This window comes from Solea senegalensis, unplaced genomic scaffold, assembly GCF_019176455.1.
Source record: "Solea senegalensis isolate Sse05_10M unplaced genomic scaffold, IFAPA_SoseM_1 scf7180000014217, whole genome shotgun sequence".
NCBI classification, from domain to species: domain Eukaryota; kingdom Metazoa; phylum Chordata; class Actinopteri; order Pleuronectiformes; family Soleidae; genus Solea; species Solea senegalensis.
The window spans coordinates 1-14,137 of record NW_025320995.1 but is presented as its reverse complement, the minus strand read 5'-3'; the positions used below and the strand labels follow the sequence as shown (position 1 = coordinate 14,137).

Genomic DNA, 14,137 nt, shown 5'->3' with positions numbered 1-14,137 from the left:
TTTAACATTTAACAACATAAATCTATCATTGCAGGTGGTTGTGAAAATGTGTGTGAAGAGCCAAAAATTGTCCCCTAAACTGTAAATATTCCAAAGGGGCATCTTTGCTGTCTCTTCCTTACATACCAGATTTATAATGTGTTTTTGTTAAGGGAGTCCTGGCCAAGACAGGAAGCAGCAAATATGAAAAAAAAAAACACTTAACAGAATAACTGCTAACAGAAAACAAGAACTCAAAACTCAAGAGAATAATAGTGGGTGACACTTCAACTGTACTCACATCACTGTTAGTGTGATGTGCCCTTTGGACTACATACATATACAATGTCAGCTAGAGCCCAAAGTACCATATTTTTAAAACAATTACAATATTACCATACCATAATATAAGAAGGATTTGAATTGTTTGAAATGATACAATTCCTTTGTTTTTACATTGTTTCATAAGCCAGTTTCTCGTTTCTTGTGTTTTTGTTGTGCGTAAGAAACATTTAAGCCAACACACTGTTTATTCATATATATATATATATTTATTTATTGAATGTACATCTATATATTTTGTGAGAGCATTTCATTGAAACATCATATTTTATGATTCTCACTAATCTCACAAAGATCGTACAGATTATTCTTCAGCATCCTTTCCCTGAAAAAAAGAAAGAAAAAGATAATGAATGATTTGAAGACAGGAACACAGTTCTTGTCATGCAACATGAACAATGCTTCCAATAAATGTACAGTCAAAGGTTAAGAAGGTTGTATTAATGACAGCTCGTTTCTGGACTGAAATGTCTTACTCACTTTTCCAATTTCCCGACTCTTTGCCCTCAGCTTGTTGACCTGAGACTCGGCGATGTCGGCTCGCTCCTGAGCCTCCTCCAGCTCATGCTGAACCTTCCTGTACCTGCACAGGTGACTGTTGGCCTGCTCCTCCTGTGAGAAACATCAGCACAATTTTCAAAAAAAACTCAAAAGACAATAGTGTGTTGCATTCAGCTTTATATGTGGTGATGCGAGGAATAAATGAAATCTGACTTACAGCTTCCTCAGACTGTCTCTTGTAGGCTTTCACTTTGAGCTGCAGCTTGTCCACCAGATCCTGGAGTCTACTGATGTTCTTCTTGTCCTCCTCAGTCTGCAGTGACATTATATTGTTATTATAACATATTTATAGGCATATAGCCCTACAAAGTGGATAACACTGACCAATTAAAAAGGACATACCTGATAGGTAAGCTCCTTCACTCTTCTCTCGTATTTCCTAACACCTTTGACAGCCTCTGCTCCTCGTCTCTGCTCAGATTCAACTTCACCCTCGAGCTCACGCACCTAAATATGAACTAGCTGTTATTATAGAAAAATAAACCTCAACTTAAAAGACGCAAAAGAGAAAAAAAAACATCATCTTTACCCTAGATTCCAGTTTTTGGAGCTGCTTCTTGCCGCCCTTCAGGGCCAGATTCTCAGCCTCGTCAAGGCGGTGCTGCAGGTCCTTCACTGTCACCTCCAGGTTCTTCTTCATCCTCTCCAAATGAGCACTGGTGTCCTGCTCCTTTTTCAGTTCCTCTGCCATCATGGCAGCCTGAAACACAACAGCAGCCATGAGCGCAGGCGTCACTCCAATTCCAGACTTAAGAAAGAAACTATATCTTTAATATTCTGTCTCACATCAGTGATGGCCTTCTTGGCCTTTTCTTCAGCATTTCTTGCTTCCTGGACAGCATCTTCTACTTCTCCTTGGATCTGGACCAGATCAGTCTCCAACTTCTTCTTGGTGTTGATAAGGCTCGTGTTCTATTAGACAAAAAGTAACAACATCAAATTCTGTGAGTTCAACAATGAGGGAGAGCAAAGTTTAAGGCCCAGTCCCAATTCAATTTTTTTCTGAGGTTTAAGAGGTAAGAGGTAATGGTTAATGGTCCACCCCTTTAAGAATGTGATAGATCATCATGGAAGCAGACGCAATCTGTTTACGCAAAAAAGAAGGGGAAAAAAAGCTTTTGAGGGCAATTATTACGCATTTTTCTGCAGCGAGACATCTTCAGTGCTTGGTAAAACTAGTAGAGCAGTTTAGTATGTAGCCTGAGAGTTTTGTTGTGGTTAGCATAGTGACACAACATGCTATCCAATGTAAACTTAATGACATGAGTCACTTAATGTGGTACAAATCTGTACAAAACAAGAATCAGGACTCACTATGCCTTCATCTAAGTGAAAGGTAGGGTTAAGTGATAGGGAGGAACTGGGAATGGGATTTTGCCTAAAATTATTGTTTGTTAGTAAGGGTAAGGGTAAAGATTACCTGAGAGTGCAGTAGTCCCACACGCTCACTGGCATCGACCAGCTCCTGTTCAGCCACTTTGCGGCCTCTCTCCGTCTGCTCCAGTGCAGCTCTCAGCTCCTCGATCTCAGCCAGCATCAGGTTGTTCCTGCGCTCCACCATGGCCACCTGCTCCTTCATGTCTTCCTGACTTCTAATGGCTTCATCAAGGTGCAGCTGAGCGTCCTGAATTAATCATAAATAACAACTTTGTAAAGCAGTCCAAATGAAGTAAACTGTACTTGTCGTTTTCTCTGACACTGCACCATACCTTCAGCTGTCCTTGCACGTTCCTCAGCTGTTTCTGGGCCTCAGAAGCCTGGCGGTTGGCGTGGCTCAGCTGAATCTCCATCTCATTGAGGTCTCCCTCCATCTTCTTCTTGATTCTCATGGCGTCATTCCTGCTCCTGACCTCAGCATCCAAGGTGCTCTGCATGGTCTCGATCACCCTCTGGCTGTTCCTCTTGATCTGCTCAATCTCCTCGTCCTTCTCCGCAATTTTCCTGTCAATTTCACTCTTGAGTTGGGTGAGCTCAAGCTGAGCACGCAGAATCTTGGACTCCTCGTGCTCCAGAGTGGCCTGTGAACAAGTGTGACCTTTTACTGACTGGAGCACAGAACAGCTCCTTCATTTAAATTACAGAAACTGAGTCACAGTGAAGAAGAACATAGTTGTTTTTTTTAATAGTTTTATCTACATGTCATATTGCTTTCAAATTGTACATATCACTTGTTTTTACATCTCCTCTGTTTCCATGTTGATTGTGTTGGAAATTGTACTTCTACTGCCACAGTAACTCTGAAGTATAAAGACAGAAATGATGATTCAGGTTTTACCTCTGCCTCTTCAAGAGCAGTCTGGATCTCCGACTTCTCACTCTCCACTGTCTTCTTTCCTTTCTCAAGCTCATGAATAGTCTTGCCTGTTTCACCAAGCTGTTCACTCAGATCTGAGATCTCCTCTGTTTGGTGAACAAAGTAAACATTTCAGAAACATCACAGATGTTTGAAGGGCATTTCTTTTGAGGCAGACAGAATGAATGGTCTTACGTTGCAGGTTCTTGTTCTCCCTCTTCAGGGTCTCCAAGTGATCCAGAGCTTCTTCATATGAGTTCTTCATTTTGAACAGCTCAGTGCTCATTGACCGAGACTCCTTCTGAGATCCCTCCAGCTCTGACTGGCTCTCCTCATACTTCTGCTTCCACTCTGCAAGAACCTGGAAGTATGTAAAATAAATAAGATCTATGTGTTTTATGTCACTTCATGTTATGAGTAAAAACCAAAGAGTTACATGAAATAAACCTTGTCAAAGTTTCTTTGCTTTTTGTCCAGGTTAGCAGCCAGAGAATTAGCTCTCTCCACGTCAATCATCAGGTCCTCCACTTCACCTTGAAGTCTTTGTTTGGTCTTTTCCAGAGAGGCACATTTTGCATTCATCGCCTCAATGGCTTCCTCTGCATCTTGAAGACGCATGGCAAGTTTTTTCCTGTTTGAACATAGAAGATTTTATGATGAGTTACATGATCAATGCATGTGGAGCCACTGTGATGTCAGAGCTGTCCATTACTTGGCCTCCTCCAGCTCCTCAGTGCGTTGGATGGCATCAGTCTCGTATTTGGTCCTCCACTGACCCACTTCACTATTGGCTTTGGACATCGCTCGCTGCAGCTCAGCCTTGGCCTCCTGCTCCTCCTCATACTGCTCTCTGAGCAGGTCGCAGTCATGGCGGGATGACTGAACTGCATGAGCCAGGGCGTTCTTGGCCTACAATTCAAGGTAGAACCTGATGAATATCTCTTACTAATCATCAGGTGACCTTTTACCTGTCTGTGTTCGTAGAGTGCTACCTTAACTTCCTCCTCTATGTGCCTCTTTAGCTCTTCAATCTGCTGGGTATAGGCCTGTTTGCCTCTTGTCAGCTGAGTAACCAAAGCTTCTTTCTCCTCCAGCTGACGGACAATTTCACCTGATCAAAGACAGAAAATACCAAATTGATGACACCAGACCAAAACAATATCACATATCAAAATAATATCCTACTAAAATACTACTAGATACAATGAGTACTGTGAGTTATGGGCTTTCAGTCCGATGTCTGATTGAGGTTTCTTCTGCATGCAGTTAAGTTTTATGAAGATGAAGAAGAACCTCACTTATTATTTCCATATTTGCTATCAGTCGAAGCTGGTGTCACTAAATGGCCAAATATAAGGATGCTAATGTTGTTTTGTTTTGTTTTTTACGGAAATGAATTGAGATTCATACCATTTTCAGTCTGAAGCCTTGCTTTATGTATGCTCAAGTCATTTAGCTGACGGACGTTCTCATCATTCTTAGATTTAAGCTCACTGAGTTGATCCTCTAATGTCCTGCACATCTTTTCAAGGTTTCCCTAATAAGAGAAAAAAATATTAGAACAAGTTAAACGGCTGACCATTATTGTCTTTTCATCTTTGTAGAAAGTGTAGGACTCTCACCTTTAATTTGGCGACAGACTCCATATTGCTCGAAAGGTCATCAATCTCCATCTTGAATTCACTCTTCTCCTTCTCCAGCTTCTGTTTGACTCTCTGGAGGTTATCGATCTGTTCCCCGAGCTCTGCCACACTGTCGGCCTGTTTCTTGCGCAGAGCGGCAGCGGTAGCCTCATGCTGCAGGGTGGACTCTTCAAGATCACGACGCAGCTTCTGAAACTCAGCCTCGCGCTTCTTGTTCATCTCGATCTGAGCTGAAGTGGCTCCTCCAGCTTCTTCAAGCCTCTCGCTGATCTCCTCGAGTTCCCTGGAGAGATCCGACCTCTGCTTTTCCACCTTGGCCCGAGCAGCTCTCTCAGCCTCAATCTCCTCCTCCAGCTCTTCAATGCGAGCCTGAAGTTCCTTTATCTTTTTCTGCAGCTGGATTCCAAGAGACTGCTCATCCTCGATCTTACCCAGGAGCTGGCTAACCTCAAAGTCCTTCCTGCAGGGCGTAAAATAAACATTGGCAAATTAAAGTTGTGTTTGTTGTAGAACCTTTGATAAAATATTAAAAGTAGATCAGTGAAATTTTGTCTTTACTTCTTAATTCTCTCCTCAGATTGCTGCTTGTCGTTTTCCAGATCCATTATGGATTCCTGAGCCAGTTTCAGATCTCCTTCCAGCTTTCTTTTTGCTCGCTCAAGATCCATACGAAGCTTCTTTTCTTGCTCCAGGGAACCCTCAAGCTGTCAAGGAAATAGACATTTTATAGTATCAAAATAAAGATATGACTTTGTTTAGCATTTGCTTCCATTGGTGGATTTCATACATCATCCACTTGCTGCTCCAGCTTCACTCTGGCCTTTGACAGAGTGTTGACTTTGTCTTCTTCTGCCTGGAGATCATCTAAGGTTTGCTGATGCGCCTCTTGGAGGGCTTTCTTCTCTTTGCTCAACTTGGCAATGGTCTCATCTTGAGAAGCCATTTCCTCTGTGAGGTTTTTGACCTGTAAAGGTTTACATGAGCTATGAATCAACAAAAGGGTGTCTTGTTTATCAAAACATCATTAAAAATAAGTCAGACATGTCTTGTCACCTTGTTCTCTGTGGCATGTTTCTCCTTTTCCACCTTGGCCAGTGTGAGCTCCAAGTCATCGATGTCTTTCTTCAATTCAGAGCATTCGTCCTCCAGCTTCCTCTTCTTTGCAGTCAACTCAGCATTCATTTCCTCCTCATCTTCTAGTCTCTCAGCTGTCTCTTTGCATTTGGCCTCAAGCTGGATTTTCGCTTTAATGAGCCCCTCGCACCTTTCCTCAGCATCAGAAAGGTTTTCACCTTCCTAGAAATTAAAGAAAGCAGATTTAGATTTAAATAAGTTTTACAAGGGTATTGAGAAATTCATATGGATCGTAGTGACCCAGCTTACCGACTGCACTTGCAATAAGAGGTCATTCTTTTCCTGCAGGAGAGAAACCATCTTCTCCTCCAGTTCTTTCTTCTTGGCCAGAGCCTTTGTCAGGTCCTCTTTGGTCTTTTCGAAGTTCACCTTCATTTGGGCCATCTCTTTCTCAGTCTCTGCACTCTTCAGAAGAGGTTTAATCTTGAAGTAGAGCTTCATCCATGGCCAGGTTTTGACATTCATGAATGAGCGGATGTTGTACTGAATAGAATAAATGGCCTCCCTATGGAAAACAGTGTAAAAATTAGATAAAAAGGGATAAAAATAACAGGAATCAAGCAATGTTCATAACAGGTAGGTACATTACCTTCTTTCCATCATCTTGACAAACTCACTCCTCATCAGGAAACCTCTGCAAAGAGCCTGAGTCATTGTGACCAGCTCAGCCAGTTTCTCGTCTCTCATCTCCTCCAGAGTTCCCAGCAGCCCAGCTTTAAAGAATACCTGAAAGGTACAGTAATTATTTCTATAGTATAGTAGAGGTTGATCAGTTGATGATAACTGATCTTAAACTTAAGTGCAAATGGCTTTTTCCAGTCCAGAAAAGTGTTTAATCTACCTTGGTGTGACCAAACTTATACTGAGTGTGGTCCACATCGATGGATCCCAGCAATTTCTCTGATGCCTTCTTGTTGTCAATGAACTGCCCCTCTGGGATGACGCTAGCATTCAATACTTTGTATCTAATTGGAAAGAACAACTATTTCATTGTAGGACTGTCAATGCTAATCGAATGATTTGATTTGATTTGACTCATTGATCATTAGTGTTTACCTCTGCTTGAAGTCACCATAGAGGATTCTGCTGGGGAAACCTTTCCTGCAGATCCTGATTCCCTCTAGCACACCATTGCACCTGAGCTGGTGGATGACCAGGAAGTTCTCCATAAGACCTGTGATATATTGTTGGACCCAACCATTTGTTAGAAGGTGGTGATGCAGTGAAATACACGACAGTCAAAACACATAACACATTAATTGGCTCTGTGTGAAGTACCTGGAGTCTTTGATTCATTAGGAATGAGGCAGCGCACAAAATGAGGATGTGTACTCCTCAGATTGGTCATCAGCTTGCCCAAATTCTCCTGAAGAATTCAAAGGACATTTGGAAATTATTGCACCATGTATTCATTTAGACAGAATTGCAAGGAAGCATCAAATATTGTTTTTTTCATAACCTACCCTGAACAAAGCAGACACAGTCTGGAAGGAACCACCCTTCTTCTTACCAGCTTTCTTGCCACTGCCCTCAGCTGTCAGTGAAACAAAAAATTACATAGAGCTACTTAAATTGAACAGCAATTGCACAACTACAATTGTAATGCCTTTTAATGTTCATACCTTCTCCTGAGGCATGTGATGCATAGAGGTAAGCCAGCAGTTTGACTGAAGACTTCTGGTAGAGCTGAACCACTGAGTCATTCAGAGGATCCTTGTTCTTGTCCAGCCAGCCAAAAATGTTGTAATCAACAGTGCCAGCATAGTGCACCAGAGAGAAGTGGGCCTCAGCTTTGCCTTTGGCAGGTTTAGGTTTCTGGAAGGGGGCACTTTTACCAAGATGCTGGTCGTACAGTTTGTTCTTGAATGTCGTGTCAGTTGCCTTGGGGAACATGCACTCCTCTTCCAGGATGGAGAAGATGCCCATTGGCTATTCAGAGGAAATTATCAATTAAAACAAATTCTTCAAACCAATTATTCTGTATTTGTGAATATACAGCAGCATGTGGTTCACCTTCTCAATAAGCTCAATGCAGGCTGCCAAGTCCATACCAAAGTCAATGAACTCCCATTCAATTCCCTCTTTCTTGTACTCTTCTTGCTCCAGGACAAACATGTGGTGGTTGAAAAACTGTTGCAGCTTTTCATTGGTGAAGTTGATGCACAGCTGCTCCAAGCTGTTGAACTAAAGAAATTAAGATGCATAAAATACTGGCAAGTGCTTTCACTAACATTGTTTATACCCTTAGCTTTGATGTGGTAAGATATCTAAATGCAAACCTTGTGCAAATGTTCCATCAACCAAACTTACATCAAAGATTTCAAACCCAGCGATATCCAGGACACCAATGAACTGGCTTCTGGGCTGCTTGGTGTCCAGCATCTCATTGATTCTGACGACCATCCACAAGAACATTTTCTCATAGACAGACTTGCAGAGAGCCATGACGGAATTGTTGACCTGATTTAACAAGTGAATGGTACAACATTAGAACTGAATTAATGATGAAAATGAATTAATTTGGCTCCTCTTCATGTCTTCTTACCTGAGGGACAGTTTGGCCTTTGGTCACAAACTCGTTCCCGACCTTCACTCTGGGGTAGCATAGCGCTTTGAGCAAATCAGCAGAGTTCAGACCCATGAGGTAGGCGATTTTATCTGCCACTAAATACAGAACACACGTTTTCATCTTTAAAAACACATAATACCAGCTTGACTTCATCAGCGTCACTCCTGATTCACTCGTTGGAAAACCTGTGACATTAAATCTCATGGTGTGTGGACGTCGTACCCTCAGTGCCATCAGGCTCAGCCTGCTCTTCACGCTGCTTCTGCTTGAATTTCATGTTCCCGTGATGCATCACGGCTCCGGTCAGCTTGAAAATGTATGACTTCTCTTCTGCAGTGAAGCCCAGGATGTCAATGGCAATCTGTATTAAAAAAGGTTTGAAAGAAAAGTGTATGTTGTTATTGGGAGTAAAAACAGTCCTTGCTATGCAACTTACTCAAGATTGAAACAACTATTTCAACTATTCTTTCAAGCAAATAAAAAAAAACTACTGTATTTAGGAGAGTTTATATTCTTTCCCTAACCATTTAGTTCCTCAAAAATTGCAAACATTTGTCCTTACATCAGTGGCCATGAATTCCTCAATGTCATTGATGCTCTTCACTGTGATTTCACCCTGACTGATCATGGGAAAATCGTATGGATTTGTGGAGATCAGCAGAGCCTCTGATGATACAGGAGGAAAAAAAACTTGTAAACACAGCAGAATACAGACACTATCACTTGCTCCAGGAAATAATGGTCTCATTATTTGCTAATGTCGCACCTATGAGCTCAGGTTTGTGGCCTGTTGCGAGCTGATAGAAGATGTGGTAGCTCCTCTCTGCAGACAGCTGGAACGTCACTCGAGACTTCTCCAGCAGATCTGTTCCACACACACAGGTGGACAACAGTAAGTTGTACTCCGAGAACAGAAATGCACAAGACGAACTGTTTATGTGCTGTGTCATTTTCGAGCCTCACATGTTTCGATGTCTGCTGATGCCAGCTTCCCAGACGATGCAAAATGGATCCTAATGAATTTACCCTATTCAAAAGAAAACGTCAACGTAGGTCAATATCTTATTGAAGGTTGTGTAAAAAAACTGCGGTGTATAAAAACTTACAAAGCGGGATGAGTTGTCATTCCTGAGAGTTTTGGCATTACCATAAGCCTCCAGCAATGGGTTGGCTGCAATGATTTGATCTTCCAGCGACCCCTTCATTCAAACAATTACAAAAAACAATAATCATGATTGATACCTGATTTTCTGGGGTCATGTTGTTCCTCCCATTTTGAAAGTGAAAGTAGATACTATACCTGCATTTTTCCCGCAACATGCTCAGATTTTTTCCCTCCAGCCACTGCAATTGTTGCAAAGTACTGGATGACACGTTTGGTGTTGACTGTCTTTCCTGCACCAGATTCTCCACTTGGAGGATAATAAGAAGAAAAATAAGTAAATAATCATCAAGACCATCTAATATCAGGCTTCCACTAATTTAGAGGGATCCTTTGTAAAGACTTACGTGATAAGAATGGACTGATTTTCACGGTCTGAAACAAATGAAAAAAACATGTTTTCCTATTATTTCCAGTAATGTTATAACTTTAAGTTAAAATATTTTTTTTATCCTGGTTTTTTTAAGCAATGCAAGGCTTTAGTAGAGCCTGTTACGCACCAGTGAGCATGGACTGATAGGCATTATCTGAGATGGAGAAGATGTGGGGTGGAGCCTCAATCCTCTTCTTCCCTCTGTATCCAGAGACAACCTTTGCATCGTACACCGGGAGCCACTTGTAGGGGTTGACAGTGACGCAGAACAGCCCCGAGTAGGTCTAAGGAGAAAGAAAGGATTACTACTACTGACACACGTCTGTCTGTCTGTCTGTCTGTTTGTCTGTCATCGTCATTTGCTTGTATGCCGAGAGGCTGAAACTCACATAGATCATCCATGCTGCATAACGCTCTTTGAGGTTATACAACACAGCCGGTTCACTGAGGTGGGTCATCATGGCCATGTCCTCAATCTTATCGAACTTTGGAGGGTTCATGGGGAAGATTTCAGTGTCTTTGACAGTGATGGTCTAGAACAGAAACATTAAAGAGACAGGATTAGTGAGTGACTGAGGTGGTTACAATTCCTCATTATGTTATATTCATATATATATGTTATTTTACAAGCATCCAATTGAGCACTCAGCACATCCAGATCATCTCTGACCTTTCCACAGAGAGTATCCACAGTCGCTTTGCCGCCCTCTCTCTTGATGAGTTTTCCCTTGAGGTACATCTCGCTGGGCTCAGTCACAAAGTACGCTGTTTTGGCGTCAAACGGAGTGTTCTGAGCTTCGATTCGCTCCTTTTCGGTCTTCCGCAGGTAAGCGGCAGCCGGGCCAAAGCACTCCATTTCGGCGTCGGTGCTCATGGTGACTGTTTACTGTAAGAGTAAGAGTGTTTCATCACTGCTTAGCATCTCACGAGTGAGTATTTATGTTAATGTAGCGATGAATGTTATACTTCAAGAATGTATACAATATATGAATTATATTAAAATCTATTTTAATTCACATAAACATAAATAATATTGATTTCTAAAATGAATTAGAAAAGTACACAAACAACATTTACACTACATTACAACTATGTAACCTTCTTGTAACAAGATGAAGGTTAAACAGCCGTAACATTTTCAAGGTGGTTAAACTTAGAAACAAATGTTCATCTGCTGCCCTAAACTCAACGGACAAAATATACTGTCTCAAAGCTGAGGATTAACACTGTTCAATTTATGATAATTGGCTGTTTAAATTCGCCATATCTTGTCAATCAAGCATACATTTACAGATTATTTAACTGGTAATTAGAAAAAAGATAGTTTCAATTAAATGTTAAGTTAAATTCATATGGACTATGTTCTCAGCACCACACTTTAGTGTCATTACAGTTTTATAGTTAGATTTTAGAGAATAGGTGGAGATGCCAGCTTCACTACTGGCATCACCATCATTTCCTCCATTTTAACTTTGAAACTTAAAAACATGAATGTTGACTACTTGTCAAAACAGTTGATTACGCCAGCAGTTACCTTTTGAAAACTAAATAACTTGTGTTTCATTTCCAGAAATAAGAAATGCTGGCTAAAGAAAGGATTTTAACATATAATTTATTATGGGTATCACATTTACAGTGCATAACAAACTACTGATTAAAATGCCATTCGACTAAATAAAAGAGTGGTTAAAGAGACAACATACCTTCTTCCCTCCCCTTAGAAGAACAGATGGGTAGATGGTCTAATGAGGCTTCTAGAGAGGAAACAAATAGTTTAAATTCATATCTGCAAGTCAGGAAAATGTTATTCAATGAAGTCCTGGCTCAAAGAGAGTGCAGGTCTGTATTCGCTTTGCGGTGTCTGGCAGTGAGTGTTCATGTTCTTCATTGTTCATTAAGCTGTTGGCTTTCCTCCTGCTAATAAAAGACTCTCACTCACCTTGACTGGTCGCCTGTCAGTCCTTGGAGGAGGGGAATCCAGCCTTCCTTCTTATATAGAGAGAGAGATCAGCATACACTTTCTGAATTTGGTCATGTCGTTTTCTGGTATTTTGCTTGAGTATTTTTGCCCCTGATTGGAACCTCTGGCATCTTCTGCCACAGATCAAAAGGCTGGCTGTTCATCACAGCTCAACATACTGTCACTTTTACTCTTCACATCGCTTTAATTTACAGCAGCAGGTTTTAGACAATGGGGAGAGTTTCAATGGGAGATGTCTCAAGGTTCTGTGAATGATAAAAATCTCCCGTGTGATATGATCACCAGATTAAATATGAATAAGAGGTGGTGTTATCTTCTTTGTTCACTGCAATTCTTTTCATTTTATTTTAAAGTGATGAAAAATATCGAATAAAAATATGTTGCTAACCACCTTGCCAAATTTGTATGATTAAAAAAGTCACTTAGTGTTTAAAAAGTTCTCCATTTTCATTTTATATTAAACAAATAGAACATTATACAACCCCACCCCCCCCAAAAAAAAATATTATGATTATTATTAATAATAATAACAATAACAATAATAATAATAACAAAAAATAAAAAAAAATAAATAAAATAAAATAAAATAAAAAAAATAAACATATTCACTATTAACTAGGTGCTCACTAACATGCATAAATAGCACACTAACCCTTTATTAGTAATTATTAAGCACGTATTAACACCTCTATTAAGACATGAATTAAGATTTTTCCTGATTAAGGTGTTAATACGTGCTTAATAATTACTAATAAAGGTCTGGTATGCTACTTATATGCATGTTAGTGAGCACCTAGTTAATGGTGAATATGTGTTCCCTAATCTAAAGTGTTACTGGAAACTCTATATTACACATTCTTATAGGCTCTGTGCTGTATGTTTAAACATAGTAATGGAAAAAAGCAGTCAAAGTGCTCTGTTTTCTAAGGGTTAAATAAAGACAATAATATCCTCATGTGCTGATGATGTAAAGCCTATAACATGTTTCTCCATATGCCAATGAAATAGAGGCAGAAAAGAAAATTTACAAATAAATAAGGACACTTACAATGCTATTTTTTCTAAACCTTGTATAAACATTGTTCTGGCATGGCGTATCAATTACTGGAGTGCAGACATTGTTTTGGTCTTCTCAATAATCTTCTTAATGCACCTTGGCACTGCAGAGGATCTGTGTTTAGCCATGGAGAAGTTCTCATGTGTCACTGGTATTCTGTTGCAGAAGCCTTGCAAGTCTTTCCTGTGACAAAGGAACAAAAGTGGATGCAACAGTTGCTAATCTAGGAACCTGTGAGAACGATGATACCTCATGATTGCATGGGGCGACCACTGAGGTCTGTGTTTGACGAGATCCCAAACTTAATTAAGGTTGTTCTGCAGGGGAGGAAGGACAATAAAAAGCGGGATAATATTCATATTTATAGCCTCCCTCATTTCCTCTGTTGGATGTAGGTGTGTATCGTTTGAATTTGACATTCAGAATCCTGTACACTTCGAAAAATAACTTCAAACATAATGGTAGCAGTATTTGATTTGATGTTCTCTGGACAAAAAAACTCAATGACAAAGTTCTCTCTGTATATACACACAAAACTACCCACAACAAATATTCATTTATATATCTTATTCAATTATGTCAAATTGTATCTTCATTATAACAACAAAGGTTGTAGATATTTGTTTTAGTTAATATGAGGAAGCCTAAAATGACACAGTGTCAGCAATAAGTTAGAACATGTGACATGAACCCCATGTTTATCATTTATAATCATAATCAGCCTAATTATACTTTTACCAAGAATTTAAATTGGTTTATTAAAAGCAATTATTGTGTCATATATTTGTGAATGGATGATTGCAGGATTATGTCTATTTCAGACAAAAATGTCATTGTTTAGTATGTTGTCAAACGATTTGTCAAATTTTGGACGACATACTATACTATGACATTTTTGTCAAATTTTCAACAACATACTTTACTATGACATATTTGTCAAAAATTTGGACAACATACTATAGTGTGACTTTTTTGTCAAATTTTTAACGCCATACTAAAGTATGACTTTTTTGTCAAATTTTGAACGACATATTATAGTATTA

At 40.0% G+C, this 14,137-nt stretch overlaps 1 protein-coding gene across 1 annotated transcript; it reads right to left on the bottom strand.

Annotated features, from left to right (window-relative positions):
• Window positions 1–507: 507 nt before the first annotated feature.
• On the bottom strand, window positions 508–12,014 carry LOC122760952 (myosin heavy chain, fast skeletal muscle-like). The gene is made up of 40 exons (XM_044016153.1): window positions 11,996–12,014; window positions 11,760–11,810; window positions 10,727–10,942; window positions 10,446–10,589; window positions 10,184–10,340; window positions 10,031–10,058; window positions 9,822–9,933; window positions 9,628–9,720; window positions 9,485–9,548; window positions 9,288–9,386; window positions 9,084–9,187; window positions 8,744–8,882; window positions 8,498–8,616; window positions 8,263–8,412; window positions 7,966–8,136; window positions 7,575–7,881; window positions 7,416–7,486; window positions 7,231–7,318; window positions 7,009–7,126; window positions 6,794–6,917; window positions 6,542–6,678; window positions 6,202–6,457; window positions 5,872–6,114; window positions 5,606–5,782; window positions 5,377–5,522; window positions 4,798–5,278; window positions 4,586–4,712; window positions 4,168–4,286; window positions 3,888–4,084; window positions 3,623–3,806; window positions 3,371–3,536; window positions 3,158–3,282; window positions 2,592–2,900; window positions 2,303–2,506; window positions 1,669–1,794; window positions 1,412–1,582; window positions 1,225–1,329; window positions 1,040–1,135; window positions 802–933; window positions 508–646 (listed from the first exon to the last, which is right to left on the bottom strand). Exons 3-40 carry the CDS (start codon window positions 10,928–10,930, stop codon window positions 626–628), a joined length of 5,814 nt encoding a protein of 1,937 aa, XP_043872088.1. The 5' UTR covers window positions 10,931–10,942; window positions 11,760–11,810; window positions 11,996–12,014; the 3' UTR covers window positions 508–625.
• Between the last annotated feature and the right edge of the window lie 2,123 nt (window positions 12,015–14,137).

Bases quoted from the DNA above. Each gene is read 5' to 3' on its own strand.
- LOC122760952 (XM_044016153.1), bottom strand. From the start codon at position 10,930: ATGAGCACCGACGCCGAAATGGAGTGCTTTGGCCCGGCTGCCGCTTAC. The intron at 6,679-6,793 runs GTAGATTAAACA...TGTACCTTTCAG, and splicing joins ATAAGTTTGGTCACACCAAG to GTATTCTTTAAAGCTGGGCT. The intron at 4,287-4,585 runs GTATGAATCTCA...GTCTTTGATCAG, and splicing joins AAGGCTTCAGACTGAAAATG to GTGAAATTGTCCGTCAGCTG.